Raw genomic sequence first — 27,272 nt, forward strand, 5'->3', positions numbered from 1 at the left:
TAGTGTAGCTGCTGTATTTGCTCATAAACCAAAGACTTTGAGATATTTCAGTCTGAACCAAAGTGGGGACCCAGTGAACAGCCAACAGACCGACACTGACATCCCTAGAGGCTAGAGCGGCTAAAAAAAAAAAAAAATCCACCATCCACCTGCTCTTATTCCCTCACAAAGATCCAATCTCCCTCATGTCAGGAGAGACTGAGGCAGTGATGGATTTTAAATACATTTTCAACACATCGACATCAGGAAGGGTGAAATTGTAAAATCTTGACCTTATACAGTCCACATCACTGATAACTTCATTGAATTTCATTATCCTTCCTGAGATGGAAAATGTTGGTGGTGAATTAAATTACTTTCCTACATAACACTAGTGTGTAGTAATGGGGTTTCACACTGATTTCCATTTTTCTCAAGGATATTTTGTTGATACATAGTGGATGCTCCTTTGCTTGCTCCATCTATAGTATTGTTGCTAGATGAATTCACAGATTTAATCCACAGTTAGTATTGTTTACCACAAAGAGAGATCACTTTGAAAACCCTGATTCTTGTGCATTAATATGTTCAGCCAGCTCAGAAGGGCTGTCCTAATTCAAGGAAAAGGATTTCAACAGAGGAGATTTTACGGAGGACGCAGCATTTCTTCCGAGGACAAGCGTTTCTATCGGATGCGGAAAGTGATTCTGCTAAAGGGAAATGATGATGGCGACGTTCTCCCTGTAGCTGAGCGGCCATTAACTGCTGGATTTGAGCCATGCATCACAAACAGGATGTTTAAAAAGACTACCGGTTTATGCTGCGTGAGTCATTGCGGATGGATCGAGAAAACACGACGAGTCCTCTCTGTGATCATTATCGATCTGGTTTGGCTGTGGTCTGATTAAAAATATCACTTAGATGCAGTGTTGTTGTGTTGTTACAAGTGTTTGAGTATGTGGAATAATTCATAAAAGTGTGTGTGTGTATGTGTGTGTTTCTCTACGTCTGCTTGTGTGCATTGTTGGAAATCACTGTCATATTGTATTGTAGCTGAATCTCCAGACTCAGACTGTCCCATTAATGTTTCTCAGAGATTTTCAAATTTTATGATCTGTTCCCTAATCAGAAAAACTCGAAATAACTCCATTAATGCAAACAGATACACTAGGACTGTCACTTAAAAACAAGTTCAAATTTATGAACATGTTTTTTCTACTGTAACTGGAACTCGGTATCCTTTTTAAATCATTTTTTATCTTATTGCATCATCTTAATGAAGGAAATATGTAAAATTGTTTTTAATATTGTTATACTGACTTTTAAGTTTTGGATTTGTATTATATTTATTTGTTTGTTTAAAGCACTTTGTAACTGTGTGAATGTGCCATATAAATAGTTATTATTTGTTAATCAATTGTATGAATTAATACCAACACAACCTACGTAGCATAATCCTAAACTACTATAGAATTAAATAATAGGGCCTCGTTTTACTGTCATGGGTCTGTGTGTCAATATGTCTGATACGTGAATGTACTCAGTATTAGCTCTGATTATATAGTATGCAAAAGGAGAGAAGAACAATGTAAAAAAAAAAATTTAAGGTATTAAATGACAATTGATTTTTGAGATTTGATTCACAGATATTAAATTGGTTAGAAAATGACCATCTTCTGTCTATCACCCAGTTGGCTGCAGACGTGCAGGAGGTGAAAATAGGACTTTCAGCTGTTTCTATAAATTAGTTTTAAGCATGTAAAAAGTTTTTTTTAAATTAACTTTTATGATTTTGCATTTGTTCTCAGTATACTATTATTATTATTATTATTATATCAAGAGTCAACCTATCTTGAGATGGTGTCTCAGGTGACTTGTTTTATTCAGCCAAAAATCCAAAGATCCTCTGTTTCCAGTGATATACAGAAAGTAAAGCAAAAGTTAGAAACAGATTGTGATATTTTTCTGCTAATTTTTGCTTGGAATTCTTTTTTTTTAAAACAACTAATTGATTATTAAAGTACTGTAGTTGCAGATTTATTTCTGTGGATCCACTCATCATTTCAGCTCTAATGTTTAAACACCTTCTCAAGTACACAGATGAAACTTTCCAGCAGTAGACAGCCGACTGCTCCGATTTGCACCTCAGCCACAAACTTCTGCAGAAGAGAGATGGTGAACTGTCACCTTGACCTCAGTAAGTAGCTGTCAATCATTGACTATCTGTCTTTACATGTATTCATCCCAAGCCTCTCTTTTCCTCCACTTTATCTGTCACTGTCATCAAAACCCAATCTAAATCACAACCTTATTTAAATAACTCATTTTCTAATGAAAGTCTCTCTCTCTCTCTCTGCTTTGCTGCCTCTTGTCTTCAGTTCTGACACTTACTCGCTCTCAGCTAATTGTGAGCCCACATTTAAAACTGGAGCCATTTTTATCTCTCTGTAAATTATTTATCGGCTTACATTATTCAATAAGCGTAATAAGTGCAGAATGCTGGTTAAATGAATAATGGAATGGCAATCATTTGAAAGACACATCTCTCACTCGGCCTAACTGGCAGCAGCTTTTGCATGACTGCAGGGTGTTTGGTCTGCCTCCCAGAGCCGTGCTGTGCTGCGCCGTGCTCTGTTAGCTTATGTTATGTTGTTGACTGATACAAGTTTTTGCTGGTGAATGACAATATCAGTCCCATTTATTATATTGAAGCCATAGAGACTGTATATTAAGGTAGCATATTGCTGCCAACATGACCAAAAACAATTAGCCTGGTTTCTTGTTATAAGGAGAAAAAATTCTCATTTTACAAGATATTTTTCGTGTCATTCTGAGATATTTTCTTGTTATTACTATATTAAGTATATATATATATATATATATATATATATATATATATTAAGTTGGTAAGTTGTTATAACAAGAAACTCTTTACCCAAGCATTTAAATAGCTTTGCACTTGCTCTCTGCTGTACTTTTAAAAAGTTATATTTTAATTTATTTCATACATTCTATGCTTTAACTTGTTCTTATCATATTTTATTCTGATTAATACACCTTCTATGTATTTTAGTTTCACTTTATCACTATTACATCAATGTTTTTTTCTTTTTTTTTCTACATGCTTTTGTTCTTTTATGTCCTCGTCATATAATTTTTGTTGTAAAGCACTTTTAGCTGCGTTTCTTGTATGTAAGGTGCTATACAAATAAAGTTTTTATTATTATTATTATTCCTTGTTGGTGTGGAAAGAAATGTGGCTCCTGAGTTATAGTAACAATTTACAACAATCGATTGCGGTGTACAGAGAGTGTTGGTTTGAAAACTATTGGGCATGGGAAAAGACATCTCATTACTGTTGTCACTGCCAAATCTCTACCAAATTTGAGCCTTTTATCAACTTCAGAGAGTGTTTGAAGTAAAAACCATTCAGTGGCAGTCGCTTATTTGCTAATTTTTTATGCTTTTGACAGCAAAGCAGGGGGCCTGTATTATACTTATTCAAAGGAAACAAAATATCAAAACATTTATTTGAAGTTTATCTTTCACTTCCTCATAATGATGGTTGGACAGTGAATCATCGGTTGATATCAAAACTGCCTACAGGTGTGTTCCTCCATCTGTGCATCTGCGCACAATAGGACATATTTCAGCCCATGAAAAGGAATTACCTGGTTGATAAAAAAACAAATTGTCTTCCAGGTTCATCATACAGTATGCAAGTAAACTAAACTTAACCAGACTGTGATGTAAACATGATAAATAAGACCTTTCAGATGAGTCCAAGCTGTGTCTCACTGTGTCATCGCAGTGTAAGACAGAGTGAGTCATGATGAATAATCCTGGTTGTGGTTGGCTCCCTGCAGATGAAAATGTGATGTTGTCTTCAGTTTTGGCTTCTTGGCCCTGCTCCCTTTACCACTGTGAACGATGACACAGTTTGTCTGACATTAAGAGACTTTAGCAGAAAGAGACAAATAGCAGATAATAACTAAATATCCAGAGAGATGGTGGTGGGCAGCAGGGTGAGGTTCAAGTAAGGTTTAATGTTTAATTTATTTTAATTTTACACTTCAGTGGAAGTTTTACTGTTTGAATTCTGTATAATTGAACACAAGGTACAATGTCAGGATATTCAAGCACTTGAAGAGGAATGTTTATCCAGGATGTTTCAAATTTAGATGACATGAAAATGTGGCCTGTACTTCATCACATTTTCACAGCAGATTAAGTGAAATAGGAAGGCTCAATGTCTGAACTAAACAAACACCCAAAAGTAGGGATTTAAGACTTTTTTGCAAGCTCTACAAGTTCATGAAAAGTCTACATTTAATGATGCTATTCATGATCCAGACAGGTTTGAGGGAAGGCACCAGTACGTTTCTGCAATATTACAAAAAAGTTAAAAACCCTACTAACTGTGTGGTGTACTTTAACAACTTTTGCACATCTATGAAGCTGATATCCCATCTAAGGGAGTCTAAGGGCCTTTTAAATTTTGAAAGGACCTTAATCTCCTCAGAAGTAGAAAGGCATTGACATGACAGTGATCCACAGATTGCTAGGCAGACAACACAACAGTCACCTTGGTAAGCTCTTGTGCTGTCAACCATATTGATGAACATTTCTCAAAAGAGGGTGAGAAGTATAGGTTGTCACTGCCCAGGGATTGCAACCGAATGCAATACCCAGGTGGGCGTATTTGTTGATTTGGTCAACATGATGATTACACTGTATCAGATTCAGAGCATACTTCAGAGTTGAGCGACATTGCTGTCAAAAACGTCGGGGTGTTTCATCACCACTATGCAGGAGTGCGGGACCAAGAACAGCAGAACCTTAACAGCTTCAGCTTTGGGTGTTCAGAATTAATCTGTCCTGAAAAAGTGGAGAAGATTACTTCAGATGGAGGCCAAGAGGAACGACACAATAGGTCGTAATGTCACCCAAATACAACCTACAGTTGCGTTTGAGTGAAAGATGATATATAGTAGCTGTAAACTTTATGACCCGGAGTAGTGGCACAGTTCAGATGACATATGTGGACAGTTTCCCTCATTCGGAGGAGGGGTGGTGGATGGAGGACAGTGGACCTTGCCCTTGTTTGTTTCCTGTTTCTAACCACAAGTGTCACAGTTTTTTAAAAACTATAACTACACTCGTCCTCTAACCTTTAACCTTAACCTCCAACGTTGACAAAGAGATCTTTTTAACCCAAACTATGATCTTTCATCAAACCTAACCAAGTGGTTTTTGTGTCTATCTTTACGTAATTATTTTTTAACAGTGATTTGTAATGGTTGTAGAAGGTGAAGATAAATGATGTCCTACCGATTACTGCAGATAGGGGCACCAGATTAGGAAACACTCATGTGTCGTTTTGGAGTGCATGGTCAAATAACGTATTAGACTGTTTAATTTGGAGGACTTGTTGAGATGAAGATGGCTTTCTCTTTCCAAAGTCCAACTAAAATCACATTCAGTCATCCCTTTTTGCTGTCAAAAATAATGTCAGCGTTATTTTAGATCTCCTGTCAACAGTAAGAGAAAAAGGTTTTTGGGGAAAATATTAGAAATGCTCCTTTTCCTCCCAGCTGGCTGTTGGTTTGATTGACAGCAGATTTGTTACACAACACAAAGGAAAATCATGACCAAGACCTTTGTGGTTTCTGTAGGATACAGTCTAATACAGCATGGAATCATGGCTTTCAACACTATCTCTCCCCAGTGTCTCTACTCTATAGGTTACTTGCCCCTTTTCCTTCTTTTATCTTGCTAATATTATGACTGAATGATTCCCTCTCTTCTCCTTCTCATTTTTCTCATTCTTTCTTTTGTTCTCTGCAGGTGTCCATATGTTTTTCCTCCTTATGTATTCACCCTTTCTTTCTTTCTTTATATCTCATTAGCTTTCTTTTCTGCTGCCTGGCACCTACACACACTACCACTTCCTCTTAACTTTTCTGCTTCTACTTTTCCTATATCCCTCTTCTTTTTGTGCTTTCTCTCTCTTTTTTAGGATCCATTTCTCTTTAGGTGGTCAGGTCACCCCTGCCTGTGGGTACTGCTGGCTATTACACACACACCCACACAGCTCTCCCTCTGTGACTAACAATGCACTTATGTACTTACAATTCCCCTGTTTCCCCTATGCCCTTTCTCCTCTTCTCCCTTCTTCATCCCCCTTTTGCTTAATTTGCTTAATCATCCTTTTTCTTTTTTTCTTCTACCCTGCTATAATCTCTATATATGCTGTAATCTCTCTCTTCTTCTTGTTCCTGTTTCCTTGTTTCCCGCCTCTCATGACTACCACCCACGTCCTTTTCCCTTCTCACCTCCTCCTTCCTTTTGATGTTTCCTCTTTTCCATATTTTCCTAATTCATCTCCCCTTTTAGTTTTTAATTTATGCCACAATCACTTCCTCTCTCCTCATTTACCATCTGTCCCCTCCCTTTAAAGGGGACATATCATGCACATTTACACATCTATATTTTCATGGGGTTCTACTGTAATATCCTTGTATGATTTACAGCTCAAAAAACTGCATTAAGATCCAGTATTAGATAAATTAGCTCTTGTCTCTTTAAGGCCCCCCCTCTACTCTGTTCTGATTGGCCACCTCCTGGAAGCTGCCCCTTGGCATTACTACGTAAACAGTAGTAGTAGCTTTGCTCGAAACGGAAACTTCTCAAATACATCTGTACATGTTCGAGCCTGAATCCAATCCAAAATATGCTAGTGGACAATGTGAACAACCCATAGAACAACCTTAGTAGCAGAGGATGTTTTTGAGCAGGCTCAAACGATCTGACGAACGATCTTTGACCATGTTTATAATAGACATCCGACATCATAACAGTGTATGAACAAGAGAAAATAACAAAAAAAAATGTCCCCCTTTAAATATCGAGCCTTCCTCTTCTCCTATCCCTTCTACTCTTCCTAATCTCCATCCATACTTCCTTCCCTCTTTTTGGTTCCATTCACTTCCTTCTTTTCTCCTGCCTCCCACCTTCCTTTGCCCGCCTCATCTAGCACATTTCCATTTAAAACTCATTTTATCCTCTGCTTTCTTCCAACTTTCTCTCCATCATTTTTGTTCATGTCAAGTAAAGACACATATAGGCCACACTCTCAGAAAAGCACAAACATGCACACACTCCTCTCTCAAACATTCATCTCTTGAGTACTTTCTCGTCTCTTCCACTGTGTTTTTTTCATTTCCGCTCCTTCGGTTTCTCTCCTGTGCTTCTTTGTCTCTCTCCAAATTTCTTCCTCTTTGAGTCTGCCTCATTCTCCTACACTTTATTCTTCCTCCACATTCCCCCTCCGCTTTCTCCCTCAAGCCAAATGTCTAACTACAATTGAATTTCATCAGTTTCCTCTCCTCTGCCACCTCTCTTTTGCTTATTCCTCTCTCTCCTACTACTCCTGGCAGAGTTTTCTACCCAGTGCCTCTGGACAGATTCCCTCCGATAACAACCTCTTTATCAGATAGCTTGTCAAGCTTGTTATCACCACAAGGTACCATTTACTTAAAAAGAAAATCCTCCCTTCACTCGCCTTGTGCTGTTAGATATCAGTGGGTGATGTTGGAGTGATTTTACAATCAGATGGTTTTTTTTTTTTATTTCAATCTTGAGGCAAATCTTCCTTTCCTCGACTTGCCTCATCTACTTCTATATTGGTTCCCAAAGTACCTTCTGGTATCTGATTTGTGAGCAATTTAGCTTTTGGTTATGCTGGTTGCAGCATACAATAGTTCCACTTTTGTAACTGTGATGCATCTTCTATTTTCTGATACCTGGAGGAAATTGGCATCTGTTCCTCTTCTGCAATGGATTTCTCCCTGTGTGATTGTTGAGTGATGGTGCAAAAACAAAGAAGTCTTTCTTCTTTTATTCTGAGGATCTTTTTGTAGTATTGTAGTTGTAATATCAGGATGTCAGCATTTGGCCAGTTGGCTTCAGTGACCAAAAGGTAAATCTTGTCAAACAAAAAATCCTGGACTAAAGCAGTGCCTGGAAATCATTGTCATTGGAGGACCACAATTGAAATAAAACTTTTAGTTCTACTATGTTTTAATCCTCTGCAGTTTAATTATATAACAGGGCTGGGTGACTGCAGTCTTGTGTTTGCCTTTATCGTTGTCAAGTAATTCCATCTATTCAATTCAACAGACTGACTAAAAAATATTAAAACTGGATTGGTTGCAAAATGCACCACTACACTACCATAGACTGTATATAAAGATGGACGCAGCGAGGTGTGACGTCACCCATTGATTTGCACTGAGGAACTGAAGCCCAGAGTTGCTGCTTGGAGCCAGGATCTTCCAAATATGGAGTGCAGAGTGTTGCCTTTCACGCTGTGGAAACACGCCCTGCTACGTCAGACTAGTGAACGCTAGCTTAATGGGAACACTAAGTGGTGCACACTTGGTCCAGCATTAGCTATTTTAGCAAAATTGTCCTTACAGGGCATGTATCATAATCAAGTAACATTGAACTTACTGAAATATTGCAACAATAGTCTGATTCAGTGCGAGTCCTAGGGCCGGGAGAGCATCAGGTGATTAAACTGTCCATCACAGCTGTCAATCAGCCCCGACAGGGCAGACATCAAAGCCCACCAGTGGCAGCTGGTTAATGTGTGGCACTGTCCAGAGAAGAAAGGCTGTTATATTAAACATACATTAATTATATATTACAAAATAACTATGAAATAAAAATGTTTATTCTTATTATGTTTCTCATAGTCATACCAGCATTTATTAAAAAATTGTTTTCAAATTGTATTTGGTTAATTTGGTGTGAATACATATACTTCCTGTGTGAAGAGCGCCAGCCAAATGTCAACTTTTGGCAAGCAGGTGACCTGAGGCTGCTCTCTAATTGGTTGATTAAGATTTTCCACAAGACGCGGCTCTGTGTGCCCCAGACACTCCCATTTTTATTGGTAGCCTATAGACACATGGGTTTCTGAGTGACGTAATCAGTGAGATAATAATAATATCAATAATAATAACAATAATAATAATAAAGTTTACACAGCATCTTTCATACATAAAATGCTGCTCAAAGTACTTAACAGGAGAAAATAAAATCAAAGACACAGGTATTAAAAAGAAGGCATGAGGGGCAATTCTATAAATAAAAAAGAGCAATAAAACAATAAAAAAAAAAATTTAAAGAAAGCATAAAATGGGTATAAAGTTATAAAAGAAGTATCAAATAAAAACTGTGATGTTAAAAAAATAATTAAAAGAAACATCATGAAAGTAGGTCTTGAGCTGTTTCTTAGAACTATAAACAAAAGTTTCTTGTCTCATTTGTGGTGGGAGTATGTCCCAAACAGAAGGTTACTTCCCCGAACTTTTTATAGTTAATTATTGGAACATTTAGCAAGTCTGCATCACAGGACCTGAGAGAACAGTTTGGAACATACTCAGATAATCAATCAGGAATGTATGAAGGTGCTGAACCATTAAAAGCCTTATAAACAAGTAAAATAACTTTAAAATCAATCCTCAGAGACACAGGCAGCTAGGGTAATGATGCTAAAGCTGGAGTAATGTGATATCTTTTCCTGGTTCTTGTTAAAACCTTGGCTGCTGAATTATGTGCGAGCTGCAGCCTATCAATGGATTTTTTTTTTTTCGTAATCCTGAATAAAGTACATTACAATAATGCAGGCAAGAAAATATAGAAGTGTGAGTCATCTTCTTGGCATCTTCGTGTGTAAGGTAAAATCTAACTCTAGCAATATTTCTTAGGTGATAAAAGGCAACATTTGTAATATTGTTTATGTGTAAAAAAAAAAAAAAATCTAACTCAGAATTAAGAATAACACCTGGGTTTTTTTCTTCTGGCTTGTGGTGCCAGACTTCCAAGTTTACTAAAGATATTTTGTCTCTGTTCACTTGTACCATTTATGAGAATTTCTGTTCTGTCTTCATTTAATTTAAGAACATTATTGCTCACCCACGATGGGCAATCCATGCTCCATCCTCCATGCTAGTGAGGCAATTTATAATGGGATTCAGTGCATCAGAATCATCTGGTACTACAGATAAATACAACTGAGCATCAGCATAACAATGATAATTAGAGAACTCAACGGCTGAAGACAGACTTAAAAAGCGCCTTTTAATGCGCCTTTTGTTATATCAGCGATAGTCACATTAAAGAATAGACAGTAGCAATCTGATAAACTGATATCAACAATCTTGTCATCAACAATATTCAAACCTCTAGAGATCACTAGATCTTGTGTGTGGCCACTTATGAGTTGGCTGAACAATATGCTGAGTAAAGTCAAAAGTGTACAGAAGTTGTATAGATGTGCACACAGGTGAATTTTCAATTTTTCAGAGCGCTAATGTTATGAATGTTACAAACTGCAGGAATTATATGCTAACATTGTTTTCATGCTAACGTTATTTGTGTGAGGGGGGACTTCCGTGCTTTTAACCCGTGCTGCTGGTCGACAGTTTGAGACACATTCAGCTGCTTTTTCACTACCTGTAAAGTAAAATATCTGTAGTCTGTGTTAGTGTTATCCCTGCTACTGGCTTTCTGTTTAAATAGTGCTTTGTGTGGGTTTGATGGTGTTCACATTTTAATATTGTTGATAATAAGCCTACACAGAATTTAAATTCACTGATGGGCAGAACCTTATTGCTTAAACAGTATTGAATTGTCCATTTTTGCTGACCTAAGCGGTGGTATTTCAACACACCCTACTAATGATACATGTTTTAGCACACCTGTGAAATGTCTTTTTACAAATTACTGTACATTCAGTCTTATGTTCCTGCATTACTGACATTACTTGTGTGTTAACTCCCCCAAAAAAGGCTTCTACACTAATGCTATATATGTGATTAGGCGGTTCTTTTTATGCCTGATGTAAAAGATGCTATGTTGTTTTTTCCTCATCTTCTGCTTCTTCTTTTTTACCCACTTTCTGAGTGGACTCAATCATGTTTCAGAACTGTCCTTTTCATCTTTTTTGCTGGAGCTGCTCACCAGGTGTCTTAGAGCCTACAATGTCAGGTTGCAGTAGTGAAGAAAAAGACTGAACAGTCAGTCCTCAGGGAGAAGTTTTCTGTCAGAATTCATTACATACAAACACAGTCCGAAGGTGAAAGATTGAGGGTGGAGGCAACGTAAAATGGGACACAGCTTTGTGGTTTTTTGTGCATGAATATTTAAATGAGCTGTATAGATTTGCCAACATAGATGCATTTATAATTTCTGCCAACTGTCTATTCTTCTTCCTCCTCCTCCTTCAATCTCAACTTTCTCCACAATGTTCATTTCTGCTCCTCCTTTCCAATCCTTTCTGGTGTTCGTCATCTTATGATCTTATTATCTCGCATTGTGGTTTTCACCGTCCTCCCTTTCCGCTGCTCTTGCCCTTCCCTTCTTTATCTGTCATAGTTCTTCCTCTTTGCCTTATCTTCTTCACAAATCAACCTCTCTCATGCCCCCTTGTTTATCTCCACCTCTTATCTTTTCTTTACAATGCTATAGTTTCCCTCTTGCGCTACAACATCTATAACAATTAATATTACATAATGTCTCACACGGTAAATTTTTCATCCGGCGCAGAGATGGCTGCATAATTCACGATCTATGTAAGAAGTTCTGAACCTTTTCTGTCTGTTAAACTTTAAAGACGAGAAAGGAGGAAAAAGAAGGTGTTGTAGGGAAAGAGATGGATTCATCAGCGCTTTGTATGAAGGACATCCAAAATGGCTAGCAAGGAACTGACAAAAGTAATGGACAATAACATGGAAGACAAACAAAAAGAAAAAAAACAGCAGTGGTCTAAACACATGTCAAGTAATTTCACAGTTCACAGAAAATGTGTTTGAAAGGGAATTAAACCACATTCATTCCACTCACAGCTCTTGTCTGAATCCCTGCAAACATCACCTCTGTGAGAAGTCATTAAATTACTGCCCATTTTGCATCCAAAGCAAAATTAAACTAAATAACTTTGGACCGCTGCTTGCTTATGCAGTGAATGAACAAAAACATCAGGACCACCTGTTTTTTGTTTTTTTTTTTCTGTTAAACACAGTTTTTTTTTTTTCTCCCCTGTTTAATCCACTTCAGTCACAAACAAGGTAACTGAAATATTGTTTAGAGGCTCAAACTAAGGCAGACTTTATTGGTTACACTTATTGGCTCAGTTAATCTAATAAAGTGCACCAAAACTTCAGTTACCTGGTTAAAAAGTCATCATTCTGCATATAACATCCAACTGAAGAAACAATAAGCAAAACACATTTTTGAGTGGAGGGGGACTTTAAATGCTAAAGAAGAACATGGGGAAACTGGAAGGCTGTAACAGCAGCAGCAAGCTCAAATATGTACTGTAGCTTCCCTATAAGCTATTATATGGTTGTTTTTATCTGATATTAGTGTACATAGTTTCCAAAAACTCAGGTATTTCTAAGCTAGTTAAGATTTGCTGACCTAAAAACAAGCTCTCTTTGAGAAAAGTTTAGGATTGATTTTACATCTTTTGCCCCTGTGGCAATAATATCTGCTGAAACAAGGAGATTAAAACAGGGACAGGAAGGATTCGGTGACAGTTATTGGATCGTACAGTTTAAGCCAGTATGGTGTCAGCTCCCCTCCTCTCCTGTCCCGTCCTGTCCTGTCTGTGTGAGGAGAGAAGAGGAGGAGCACGAGATGAAGAGGACATGCCAGAGAGGGGACAGCAGGGAGTTACAGTATTGATCCACATCAGGTTAAGATGACCTAAAGGCAACTCCTCTGGGAGAAGCCTTCAGCTCACTTTCTTTTAACTGTCTGTCTCTTTTTGTCTCTTTCTCCTGCTGGTTTGCACTTTTGTTCTTTTTTGTTGGTGTGTCACTACTTAATCTAAAGGTCAGTTCCTGAGGTTTCAGTGGAATTAAATACAGATGCACTTAATGCCATATAATGTCAATAAAAGTATAAACAGATTCCGTTAGCAGCCTGATAGTTTGACATCATCACAAATAAATGTTTTTAAATATCTTTCTACAGATGTAGATTTGCATAGGAATGGGTGGGATATATGTCTCTACTATTTTTCAGGAAAGCTAGTCATTTGAGTTGCCGTTACAGACAGTATTTAATGAAAGATTTCACCAGAATGAGTGGCTGGGATGTAGTACAAGTGATGTATGTCAATCTCAAGGGCCAAAAATGATGTGTTGCGTTGTATAAATTCAACTATAATGATATCATGTGTATTTGGCCTTGAAGTCCACCTCCACTCATAAATGTTTTTCACGTTCAGCTGCTGAAGAAAGTTTCTCTGTGCTCATCAAAAACCTGACTTTAAGGGGTGGGTCTATAAGCAGGATTGGTGACATCACAACTGGTTCAGAGCCAATCATGGTCCAGTATTCAATTTACACAAGGGTGAGATGTGGAAACCTGAAACCTTCAGTGCACATGAGAATGAATTTTTAGTGAAGTATGAGACATCTTGTGTCCAGCAGTTCAACTTTTGAAATGATGTTTGTGTGTGTGTGAGCTCCTTGTGTGTAATGTGTGTCATAAAAAGAAAGAGATAAAGAATGTTATCTTGCTATGTATAATTGTGTTTGTTGTGGTTTTTGCTATATATTTATGTTTCAATGCATGAAGCAAAGTTATTATTACTTTCCCTCGTTCATCCTTGATGTATTCCACCCCACATTTATGTCTCTATTCAAATCAAATCTATGCCTTTGTGTCTACCATCAAACTTTTATGCAAAAACATGTCTATTTTCCTGCTCTGTGGTTGATTTAACAGCTCTTTAAACTGTATTGAGTTCAATAAGTATTTTACTGTTCCTTTTGGGGTTTTTTTTTTCTTTTATTTTTTTATTTTTGTTTTCTTTCCCACACAGGAAAACACATGTCTCATCTGTTCAGTACTGCAGTTTAGAGATTATGTGTTTTTGCAGCGTGAGTTATTTCAGGGTTTTTATGTAATTTGTTTGTTTGTTTTGTTATTGTTCGCAAGCAATTTCCATTGGAATTTATGCATGATTAAAGTAAAGTAAAACCTGTATGCAACAAAGACAGATAATCAGAGTTTCTGTTCAACATTATCCCCACAAATCAACACACTGCTTCAAAATATGTTCTTTGCATATCAATTGATGTGATTTACAAATTTTAAGCCTTGTTTTCTGCGAAAGCACTGGAAATCGAGCGAGTAGCCTACTTTTCAAATCCCTCCAGGTTTTAGGGCTACAAATTGTGAAAGTAGCATGTGCAGCAGTAGCCTACACGGTTGAAAACACAAAAAACCTCACCCAGATCAACCTTTTTTGATCTCTGGAAAAAGCAGTAAAACACTACAAGTATGAGAACTTAGCAACAAAGACTGAAGTGAGATCAAAATGTGTAATTTAAGAATTACCGCTGAAAAATCAAATGACAAAGCTATGTCCTTATTTCATCGTGAACTCCATCATTTCTATCTCTATCTTTCATTCCCATTCTCACTCACACTCTGATCTTTCACCTCCATATACTTCTCAGATCTGCTCACCAACAGCTGTTAAATGTTCTGCCATCAAGGCTCAAAGGAAAGCTGTGCTTTTACAGTTTTAGCTCCAGCATTATGGAGCAGCCTCCTCCTCAGGTCAGCTGAGTCAGAGCTTCATTTAAAAAGCTTTTTTCAAAACTATTTGAGTAGATTGGCATATTTCTAATGTGTTGCATTATGTTACATTTTCCTCTCTCAGTCTCTCTACAGTATGTTTGTCTTGCTCCTTCTCATGCTCATTTTGTAGCAGTGTATCACAAAAGCAATGGCTTTTTTGTTGCCATTTTTAATTTGAATCTATTTATCTAAAACTGTGCAAACATCTAAGTATTTCATATTTGTATGTAGATGTAGCGAGCAAACAGGAAATGCAGTGTTGGTCAGTGCAACACTGAGGACCAGACTGAAATATCTCAACATTTATTGGATGGATTGTTATGAAATTTTGTACAGACATTCATGGCCCCCAGAAGATAATGACTTTGTAGATCCCATGAAGTTCCATCTAGTACCACCAGCAGGTCAAAACTTTCATTTATCCAACAAAATATCTCAACAACTATGTTACTAATTTCCAGAAGATTGTTCCCCATAAAACTAGACATTCCCATCAGCCTCTTCTCTACTAAATGTTAATTAGCAAATGTTAGCATGCTAAATATCTGGGAAGACATAGCATATATGTCATCCACATCATGGTGTATCCAAAAGCATTGAGTCAGGAGCAACTGGACTTGGCACAACGTGGCACAATTGCATAAAAAGATATCTGTGCCAGTTCAAAATGTTTCAACTTAAGTGAAAAGTTTGCATGTATCCTGGGTCTTTATGAATCTGCCTCATACACGTGGAGCGACAAGAGGAAAGAGAGAGACAGTAGATCACAAAAAGATTAAGGTCATACCAAGAAGTCTGACTAAAGGTATAGTCCCAAAAAAGTTGAGTTATCATTTCATCTGTGTGATGACAGAAGCAACAAAGAGGGTCAATATTTAACCTACATTTTACAATAATTGAATTAAGTGGATAACACCTGTGCACTGACGACAGTTCATGCATTGGCTGTTTGGGGTGAATAAACACAAATGTTCCAGCACAACACACACGAATGATGTGAGGGGAAAATTAGCTTTGCTGTATGAACACACCTTACAGCCTCCCAGAGATTTGTGTGGCTGTAGACTCTTAGTCCTCTTTATGTACACAAGTTTGTACCTTTGACTACCTTTGTACTTTCTGACACTGTTGCTCATATTCTGCATTGGTGATTTATTTCCATCCAAATCTTGGAAGTGCGCCAACTGCCAGTCACCTAAGACTGATTATGTACATACTGAACTGTCTTATACAGGACTCTGGGCATCCACAATAAATCCTCCAACTTTACATCTCTATATAATCTAACTCTCAATCAATCTAATACTCCAAACAAACAGCTGGCCCCTCTGGCTTGAAACACCTGACTCAATAATGGCAGAAACCAAACTTCTCTTACTTTGACTTGACTTACACTAAACTCAAGCAGCACTGTGTTTAACTCTCTTTAAAATATTTTCCATCTCTTCACTCCTCCGCTCGCTACTGCACAAAGCCAAGAAGAGTGACTCATTCCTTTACATAAAACCGTGGATGAAGCTGTCATTATGGGGCAATTATTTGGGAGAAAATTTACTGTATGAAATGCATTGATTCTTTCAACAGCAACTCCGACCTCCTGCTATCACACAGCTGGGCAGCTGTCCTTTCTTCAGCAGGTCTTTGATTGCAGATCTCCAATGTATCGGGGAAAATGGCTAAAATGTTGAGGAAATGATCTTGAATAAGGTGAAATTGAGAGACATACAGTGGATAATTATCAGCCACTCTGCTGCATGGCAATCATGTCCGAAGGCTGGAGGTGCTGATTGGTGGTCTGCTGCACACGCAAAGAGACAGCTGTGTGAGTGTGAGCGCACCGTGCAGGAACTCACCACATCCATGTGTGAACATACAAATGACATGTTTGTATGTTCGAGTGTCACAACTCTCTGTTGCTCTTTTTAGACACACGCATTTGTTGGGCTATTTAAACATAAATACAGAAATGAAGGCATTCGAAGAGAATAAAGGAATTGTTTACTTTGATTTATTCTGTCATAAACAACAAGGCTGGATTAATACTTGGTCCAAACAGGTAACTGCCCCCAGTCCCCAGACTATCAGGGGCCTCAAAGACGCCAGATTCACCTTAAGGCAATGAATTTGTGGTAATTTAATTTGCAAACTAGACCACAAACTTCATCACAAAATTACAATACTGAAATGAGAGGAGCCTCAGGGCAATGCTTGCATTATTGACTAATTAGATTTAAAGGGGCCATAACATGCTATTTGTGATTTTCTGTCATTTACTGTATATACTGCTATTGTATTTAACTGAGAAGTTAACATTTGGAAAAAGTACAAGAAAAAGAAGTGAAATCTTACCCTATTGTTTGTTTATGTAGCCTCCGAAGCAGGAGCTTGTTTTTGCCCTGAGGATCCCTTGTGTGTTAATCTGGTCCTGAAAATGACATGCCTGCGAAAATATTCAGAATACACAGAGCAAAACAAATTACTTATTTAAGTGTCATTCAATACATGCAGGTATACACAACATACTGCATACAAATGTAAGCACTTTCTATTAAGACATGCATAACATGTATTAACACACAGACACATATATCCAAATAAATCCTGAACATAAATATACTGTAGGACAAAGAAAAGTAAAGAAAAAGAAATAGCGAGTGTGTGTGTGTGTTTGCGTGTATTTGTGTGTCACTGATCTTTATCCTAAGACAGAGCCTGCAGTAACAGCGGCACTGTTTTAGTGAGGAACAGGAGGTGATGTTATGTATTGTTAAACAGGAAATGAGAATGAGAGGGAGAAAAATTAATGATGTTGGAGGAAGATGAGAAAATTAGCAGAGGAGGATGGAAAGAGGAAGGATATTTCCTGTATTGTATTTTTACTGTCACATAATTACTATACTTTAAATCCTTTATCATTAAATTACTCAACTCAGCAACCGTGTCCATGTGGCTCCAAATGGGCTAGCATCGTGCAATTTTATTTAGAAAAATAAACTAAGTTTATTAAGATTTATTGTATATATAAAATATATTATTTATATTGTCAAAGTGTAAGCCTTTAGTTTTAAGCCTTTAGCCTTTATGCCATGGGTACTAAAGTTTGTAATACAAAAATCTTTTTTAAAAACAAAACAAAACAAACAAAAACAGTTAAATAAATATCTTGTAAAGCTCATAGTGAGTCCAAACAATACATTTTGCAAAGTAATAAAAAGTGAGGGCAGATAGAATCACCAATAAATCGTGACAATTTTTATTTTCCGGTTTTTAAACAGGCAGACGTCAGACGCCTTGTTGTCCTCGTAAGGACCCCTCTCAGTCAGGATCCCAACATGGCGGCGTCCGTCAGGTTGTGCTGTGCCCTCCGCATCACAGTCAGAGGTGAATTATTTCTCTTTCTTATCTTCCTCGGCTTAATTAAAAGAGTCGAGTGTTTATATTGGATTATATCTGCTGTGTTTATGTTTGCAAATGTGGCTTTTTGGTCGCGGTCAGTTCTGTTTATTGACCCGGGACAAGCCTGTCATTTCTGTCATGTCTGGACAACACATTTAATTACAGTACAGTCACGTGTTTTTAATACATGCAGATAAATAAAAACATTTCGTTTAAATCACGGAAATGTTAGTATTGGTGATTAACACGATGCTGGTTTATTGTAAATGGAAAATGACCCCGAAGTAGCCTTGAAGTGATGCGTCTGTGTATTTCTCCCACCAAACACTATATAAAATTTATTCAATTTAATGTTACCCTGCACGTTATTAAATATATACGCCTGTGAGAAAATAACTAAAGACTATTTCTGTACTATTTGGGTTCACACTTTAGTTCGGCTTGCATACTATCAACCGGAACATTACTGTACTTCGGGAAAATCTCAACTTTTACTGCTTTCTACTGTGAGATACGACGGCATGGTTATTAAGCTGAGGGGCAGCAGGATTATCAACAAGACAGAGGAGCTGAATAAATAATGTATATTACACAAATTATATTATTTTTATAGACCGTATTAAGAACATATTCAATACAACAGGGCAACCCATAGTCACACTCGCAATGGGTCACAGGTGGAAAGTAATTAAGTACATAATGTATACGCAAGTACTTTATTTAATTACAGTTTTTTGGTACTTGTACTTTACTTGTGTATTTTCATTTGATGCTACTTTATAGTTCTACTACATTTCAGAGGGAAATATCGTGCTTTCTACTCTTGACACAATGGATAATATAACAAGCTTTTAAAATACAACACATTGTTAAAGATGAAACCAGTGGTTTCCAACCTTTTTGGCTTTTGACATCTTACAAAAAGCAGTGTGTAGTCGGGGTCACATTTCACATGTCTATGAGTTGTTAACAGCTCCACCAAATAGTGATTTATCCCTCTAAACTTCTCACATGCTTTCATTTCAACAAATGTTCAAATGATCCAATATTTCAGCAAAAACCAAAGATTAGAGAAAAAGTCCAAAAACTGAAAACAGATTTGTGTATCAGAACTTTGTTTTTTCCTCTTTCCTCTCCCATTAATCATCTTACGACCCCTCAAATTTATATGGTGACCCTTTGGAGGGGCCCAACCTCTACTTGTTTTAAGGGATCACAAGCCAAAAAGTTTGGAAAGCACTTTATTACAGGGTTGAATATTGTGGGAAGCATGAGTGGAACCTGAGATGTGGCTGATGATGATGATGACTTGTGTATGTTTAATGAAAAGTCAGTATCCTTGTGATGTAACAGTTTTACCTTACCTGGAGGTCTAGCCAGATGTTCGCTGTTTCTTGATGTTAAGTGTTTTGTGTGTTTTAGCAGCTGTGTCTTTGTATGTTTAACTTGCTCGATGTTACACAGATAATTCATACATCTGCTTTGCTTTGGTGGATGTCTCTTTCATTCAGGTGCAGCACCACTGCGCACCGTAGGGGGAGCAGTTCAGGCGTCCCAGTGGGCCGGTCGAGCCTCTGCTACCTCTCTCCAAAGAAACCCAGCACTTCCGCTGGTCCCTGCAACAGCATGGCAGCAAACCAGACATGGCAGCTTCTTCAACAAGTGTAAGTATAAGAAAAGATTATTTCTGAAGCCATCTGTCCCTGTATTTGTCAATCACAGACAGAAGCCACTTAATATCCTTTTATGCAGGCTTTGTTTTATAAGTGAAATCAAATGAGAGATGTATTGTTTTGTTGTTGCTATCAAAACAGTTCTGTTGATGTTTTTTGTGTTTTAAACATGCATAAAATAGTATAAATGACTGTCTCAGCAGCAGCTCAGTTTATTCTTACATAAAGAACAAATAAACAGCATTTCTGTTGTTTTGACATGTATGGTTAGTTTTGGGGGGATTTGTGCTCTGTTGCACCTTAAATCACACTCAGCAGTGATGTCATGTGTACTAACAGACACTGCAGTACACTTCTACATCACCGCAGCAAGATGAGAAGTTAAACTACCAGCGGTCAGCAAAAACAACATTTCCAGCTGCTGTAAAATTCCTCTTTAAACCTTAATGATTAGTGTCACAGATGCTGTTGGTTCACTCTCGCTCTTTGTCTTTGCTTTTACTGACGATAAATAAATACACTATATAGTTAAAAGTATATGGACACTCATGTCCTCTCACTTTTATGTACTTTTGGTCTGGAGCTGTTTTATATGGTTTGGGCTCAGCTCCTTTGCTTCGCTGAAGGGAGATCTTAAAAGATTTAGCATTGCTTTCCTATATTGGGTGTAATGATTGAAATGTGTACAGTATGTATGTTTGAATTTAGTATTTATTGTATTTGAACGTGTATTTCTGGTAACTGCACTAGTTGTATTAGTGTTTTGTGTCTACCTCCCCAGGGACTGCAGATGGAAATTGGCTAGTAGCTAAATCTCATCTCTTCACCTCGTGTGAGATGAATGTTTTCGTTCACGTTCCCTGACAAATAAGTGTAATGAACTAAACACTTTGGAGTCACTATGGACAGTTAAAAAAAACCCCAAAATAGATGTATTTTTATGTTCCACACATTCTTCTTCCTTATTAAAACTTGGCACCTACATTACCCAGAATGCAACTCGACTGCTGACAGTTAAGTCAGAGATTTGGGTGCGTTATGCTAGTATTGGCTAATGCAGCCTCAAGCTGCTAGCCTCAAGCAGAGATGCATGCTGTAGAGGTCTAATAACTTCACTTTTTTCTAACTTCACCCCCCCCCCCCCCCATTTTTTTTTAAATTATCAAACTTGTAGTCTTCAGCCCCAACCTTATCAGACTGCACCCAGCTCCACGTGGAACAACAAAAGACGTTATTACACCTTTTTCACAAGACCTGTACACAAACTTTGGTGTGTAAAATCATAGGAAATCGGTTCCTCTTTGTTGTTACAGCATACAAACATATTTTAGCTAAAAATTACAGAAAAATGGTGAAAAATGTCGATCACCATTTTCTAAAGCCCAAAATTCAACCTGAAATGTCTTGTTTTGTCCCGACCAGCAGTCAACAACCGAAAGAAAGTTTTTTTTATCATAGAAGACTCAAAGAAACCAGAAAATATTCCCATTTAAGAAGCTGGAACCAGAGAATTGTGTTGTTTTTTCTTTAAAACAGTTAATCTATTGTCAGAATAGTCTGTCAATCAACTAATCGATTTATTTTTGCAGCTCTAGTTTGCTTCCGGCTTTGTGGCAACAGTTTTAGGAAAACACTGTCTTGTTTCAAATTGACAGTTCCCTGAGTCTATGAAGAAATGGTTTTCTGAGTTTGGTGTAGAAGAGCTTAAGTGGCCTGTACAGAGCTCTGATCTAAACCCCATCCTGCACCTTTAGGACGAACTGTGAACCAGGTCTCATCGCCCAACATCAGCGGCCAATCAACAATCACATATAGGTGTCATGTCTGGGTGTCCGCATACTTTTGGCCATGTAGTGTATGATTAGTCATTTTTCCATGCAGGTGCATGTCAGCAGAGCTTGTTTGGACAGCGTGTCAGCATGATGACAGTATTTTAAATGGGCACATACAGAGCTGTCAAAACATCTCTCTCTTTCTCTCTCTCTCTCTCTCTCTCTCTCTATTTATCTTTTATCACTCTCTCAGTCTGCCTCTACCTCGCTCACGATGCTCAGCGGCTCCCTGACTCCTCTTTTTTTTTTTTTTTTATCTTTTCATTCTCAGTCACTGCCTCAGCATGTCTCCACCAATTAAGTGTTTTGTGTCTGTCAGCATGTCTCACTCACAGTTTGCATTGTGATCACAGGAATACACCGTCAGACACCAACAACCCATCGTGCTCCACTGACTCTGTCTCTGGGATGAAATCTCTCCATTTAATATTTATTTCTCAGGAGAGTTTTTGGCCGTGTTATTCTACTTTTATGCTCCGGAGTTTTCAGATGGATGTTAATCTGAGGATATACTGCAGGTCCAGTACATTCTCTATAGATGCCAGGTCTTTGCAAACACTATGAGTTTATTGTATTTTAATTACAGTCCCCCAGGCGATCCCATATGTCACTTCTTAGACATCTTAATTCCTCGCCTTTACATCCCCCGGAGGCCATACATTCACAGACAAGCTGGCCTTTATGGGAATCCTAAATTAAGTTTTCTACATGAAATTGCTGATACAAAATTCTGCTATAAAACAATTTGATATGCTAAACTAGAGCTAGACTCACTGCTGTGCAGGTGTAGCAGGTGAGAAAACGTAGACGCCGCATCAAGTTCTGAATCTGCACCTCTACTTGACAAGATCTACGTGAATCAGTTCAGTTTGACTTCATTTTTTCTGTAGTTTTTGGGTACAATGACGTCTTTTTCTCTTTATTTTCTTTTCTTACACAGACAATAAGGAGATACTTTTGCCAGATTGTCAGAGCTGTCATGTTTATGTTTGTGCATATGTGTGTGTGTGTGTGTGTGTGTGTGTGTGTTTACAGTGACAGCTGAGGAGTTATGGAAAGGAGTGTTGGCAGAGTCGGGGGCCGGAGCCAGGAAGGGCAGAGGGAAGAGGACCAAACGCAAACTGAGGAGAGACCTGAACCGAGGACAGAACATCGGAGAAGGTGAGACATCATGTGACAGACGTTTGTCATGACTTCCCCGCACTTAGAGAAAAACAAATGATGCCATCATGTCTTTTAAAATCCCCTTTTTCAGAACAACCATGTGTAAAATCGTCTGTAGGTGTTTTCTTCGTCTCATCCTTTACCAGAAGTCCAGAAATTTCTCTTTCTCTTTTGCTGTCAAAGGTCGACATCGCTCTGTCTAACTAATGTTAATAGGCAGCTGATGGACACGACACACTCGCACTAGAATATTCATTAGTAAGAGCTGATTTATTTATTACACTGCTCTAGTAGGTAGAGGAATTACCCTTCACTGTCTCTGCCTGCTGCTTTTTTTTTCTCTTATTCGTTGTTTTATTCACTTTTCTTTTAAGTGGAACTATCCGTCTTCATTCACTCTCCATCTCTGTGACACTCGCTAATTTATCTCTCACCATCCCCACTCATCTGTCTGCGGTGGACTCCACCTGTGCAATTATCTAAAATGTATAAATAGTTTTTTAAAAAGTTTTAAATATGATTCTTAAAACATCTGAACAGTTGAAAGTCTCATTCTCAGTCAGTCTTCAAGACAGACACAGGAGCTTTTTAGCAAAAAAAATCATCTCCAGATGGCAAATAACTCCCTGAAACCTGCAGACACCCACAACTATACATACATCTGTGGTAGATTATGTATTTATGCATCGCTTTTGTTGATTTTGTTACAGTGTTATTTAAATGGGAAGTATATTTTATGTTATCTTAGCTGTCCATCTCAAGGATAAGAAATAGAGATTTGAAAAACAGAGTGTCTGCAGGTCTTGAAAAGTTGTAAAAAGCCTCAAAAAACACCTAGAAGGTATTAAAAAGTCTTAAATGTAATTCACAAAAGTCTTAACTATTTTCCCTGTGGGGAGGTTTTGACTGTGGATTTTGCATGTAGGAGGCTGTTCAGTCAGACCTGTAGCCAACACTGTCACTACTGTTCGCTTTTATTTCTTCGCACCCTTGAAGTCCCTCTGTCTCTATCTGAATTGACCTACTACGTGTCGTTTCTTTCTGTTCTCTCTCTCTGCGTCGCTGCCGCCCAGGTCGTGGTGGTTTTCTGTGGCCCGGTCTGAACACTCCGGTGCTAAAGGACGGGACTCTGCAGACCATGAGTCGGAGAGGCGAAGGCGAGCAGCAGGAGGTGCAAGCTGAACTAGGTACACACATATGAATACATTTACCACCACAAATCTGTATGAATTAAGGAACACATTCAAGTTATTGTGATCAAATTATATCGCTGATGTCATGAACTGTCATTCCATTTTCTATCGGAAGCCACTGGAGTCAGATTGGGAGGAAAACTGCTGAATTGCCTTTAAAAAAAACAAGAAGATGTTTATTTCAGAGCAAACAGAACAAAAGTTGTCAGTTTTTAGCAAAAGTAGATGATAAAAAGATCTCTGATGTATTTTGCACTTGGTTTTTTTGCACAATGTCCTTTTTTTTTTTAGCAAAGCCAAAGAGAAATCAGTCTACTGGAAAACAAACTTTTCAAGAGCTAGCAGGAAGTAACAGCATAGGAAATGAGCTCTCAGTTTTTTAGAATCAGAAGTAGATGTGGTAACACTGTTGACATGGAGGCTGCCGATGTGTCTCCACGGTGATCTAATTTGTTAACAGTAATTACACAGTTAATTTGACAATGACAAATAGCACATTTGATATTTGAGACCGCTGCGGCCTCCGAATGTTCCTCCGGGCTTCAGTGTGACGGTTATATCGTGTCTCTCCCGCAGTGCGTCAGAGGGACGAGTGGGAGAGGAGGAGGAAGATGAAGGTGAAGAGGGAGAGAGGATGGACGGGAAACTCCTGGGGGGGCATCAGCTTGGGCCCCCCTGATCCTGGACCCAACGGAGGTAACTTTCACACACACACACCAATGTTAGGACATGTTAATGTTGCAAAGCTTTTGTGTGAGTTTTTGTGACAGTTTAGCAAAATTTTCCATTGAGGTGTTAAATCTGTGCTGTAGTAGATTAACTTCTGCAAATGTGTAAACTGTCAGTTTTATTTCTATTGACTGAAATCACACATTTGCCTCAAAGGGCTTTACAATCTGTACAACATATGATTCACTTCATGTTGAGATAGAAGGCGGCAATCATGATGTCGAGAAGAAAGTTTACAAAAAAAAATGGCTTCACTAGATCACAATATGTACATCTGTCTAATGTTACTGACAAGGAGAAGATTACTGAATCCTTCTTTCACTTCCTCCATGTTGTCTTTGATATCAACAATCCATACTAATGTCCAACAACCAATCACAATTCTTGTGGTTACCGCATCAGGTCTCCATGCTGCTGATTCATAGTTAGATTTTTGTGGATTTTTGTGATACATCAGCTCCAGCACAATGATGTCTCTGTAGTGATGGAGAAAAAAGAAGAGATGGATGAAGCAATAGAGGAATAATAAGGGGTGTAGGCTGCTCTGAGTGATTGTGTGTGAGAGAGAGAGAGTGACAGGCCAGTATGGGCGCCCATTAGGACTGATGAAGATGAGGATTCGACCAAAGTGTCAAGTGGGACAATTTCCGAATTTAGAAAGACATCTTTCTCTCTCTGTGTCTCTATGGTTTTCATTTTTTTTTCCCTGCTCAGTCTTTCCTTTGTTCTTTTTCTGTCACTATCCCCGGCAATGTCTTTCTCTCTGTTCTACATCTCTGCTATCCCCCCTTTTCTGTCATTACTCTTCCTCGTCTCTTTTTTTGGCTGTATTAATTCTGACCTGAATCAAACACTCACATCCCAGAGGATGATATCACCCTTCTTTTGTTTTTATTCAACATGAATATATAAGCTTATGTGAGATATTTTTTTCTGTTACTCTCTGGGTAAGAGAATGCTATCCTGGCTGTGCTTTGTCTAATGAAAGCCAATTTATGTTCTTAGTTTGACTGTGAGGGTCTGCGAGGATTTGCGTGCGCATATCCACAAGTGCACACCATCTGCATGCACCCCGAAATTTATGACTGCACGGACTTAATCTGAAAGTATTTGAGCTAAGCTTGATTAGATAATTACTCAGCATAACTTCAAAACTGCAGACAGAAACAAAAATTGGCATCTCTGACTATGGTTTAATAGGAAAAACAGACCATTATTGATATTGGTTACAACTGTGTTTGGCAAGTCAAAATTATTTTTTGAGAAAATTTAATTTTATAATTTTTCTAATGCTGAAGACTTTCAAAACTTAATCAGTACGTAGAACTAGAAAAGTATGTAGAAGTGTAATGTTTCTAGGTCTCAGTGGACACGTTTGAGCGTTGCATGAAAATCTAAAAGCAGTTTCAGATGGTTTTTTTTATCAATAATGTGGGGAAATACTATAATTTTGTAGGCATATAAACAGATACATCTGATAATATTAAATTTGTATTGTAAACTTTCTCTGCTGCCTAATCAACCCTTCATTACAAACACTGAAGAACACAGCTGGTTAATTCCAGCTGACTCTCTGATGGAGCTGCCGGCCTCTTATTCCCAGTCTTATTACATGTTTAAACCTTTGCTGTCAGAATTGATTTCAACACATTTACCTCAAACTGCTGACAGATGAGGGATGAGGCTCTCCTGGACTCGCAGAGCACATTTTCTTGCTTCTTGCTCCGTCTTCTTGTATTCAGTCTCTTATTCGCTTGCCTCACATTAGTGTTACTTTTGTCAGCTATTTTTTAATTTAGTCTCAGTCCTGTGTCAGATGTCCTTGTCAGTTTTTATCATATTTAGTCAACCTCATCCTGTTTTTTTGGGGGGGGTCGTCAAGTTTTAGTTGACTAAAAGTCTGGACATTTTTAGTCTTTTCTTAGTCAAAGAAAACTCTAACTATTTAGTAGTTTTAGTCAATGAAAACTGTTTAAGCACTGATAAAAGTTAGCTAGTTGTTGTAGTTAGTTGTTAATTTATATATTTTGGTGCTAGATCTGCAGACTACATGCTGCAAAAACTGTTTATAGGGCTTTGAGAATGATACACAAACTAGCTACCTACAAAAACATACAATGAGAACAGTCTGCATAACATGTATTGAAGCAACAGGTTAGCCAGCTAAGCTAGCTGAGCTTCTACTTTTTCTCAGTAGAAAAATATATATGAAAGCCATCTAATGTTAGCAATGTCCCGTTGTTGAGAGATGTTAGCCCATCTAACGTTATGTGTATACCAGAGACGGGACTCAATCCTAGCCTAGCTTAACAAGTTTGGTTTGGCTATAAAACACAGCCTACATAATGTAATACCATCGCCTTACTAGTTGGTTTAATATAGCTTAAAAAAATAATCTAATGTTACCACCGAGATGTTTCTTTGTGGTGAGCTTTCATGTGTCTCTTCAGGTTTGTGGTATTCTGACCAGCTATTTTATGGCCACATTGCTTCTCTTCTGATTAAGCAATGCATTCATTTTTTTTCTTAGCCTCGTTGTAATGAAAACGGACCCAAATATCAGCTCACTTCTTTCTCCAGAACCCTGTTGTTGTCATTATTAACTTGCTTTCTGTAGAATATTTAACGTACTTCTCAGT

At 37.9% G+C, this 27,272-nt stretch overlaps 1 protein-coding gene across 1 annotated transcript in view; it reads left to right on the top strand.

The window, feature by feature from the left end:
* The first annotated feature begins 17,928 nt into the window (after positions 1 to 17,928).
* The window catches only part of mrps5 (mitochondrial ribosomal protein S5), a 32,094-nt gene continuing 22,750 nt past the window's right edge, over positions 17,929 to 27,272 (top strand). The window contains exons 1-5 of the mRNA XM_067610797.1: positions 17,929 to 18,027; positions 19,554 to 19,706; positions 22,583 to 22,708; positions 23,785 to 23,898; positions 24,481 to 24,600. Of these exons, the coding sequence (XP_067466898.1) occupies positions 17,979 to 18,027; positions 19,554 to 19,706; positions 22,583 to 22,708; positions 23,785 to 23,898; positions 24,481 to 24,600 (562 nt within the window). The 5' untranslated portion in view covers positions 17,929 to 17,978. The remainder of the gene's footprint in view (positions 18,028 to 19,553; positions 19,707 to 22,582; positions 22,709 to 23,784; positions 23,899 to 24,480; positions 24,601 to 27,272) is intronic.

The sequence above is a fragment of the Thunnus thynnus genome, chromosome 14, assembly GCF_963924715.1.
Source record: "Thunnus thynnus chromosome 14, fThuThy2.1, whole genome shotgun sequence".
Classification (NCBI taxonomy): Eukaryota; Metazoa; Chordata; class Actinopteri; order Scombriformes; family Scombridae; genus Thunnus; species Thunnus thynnus.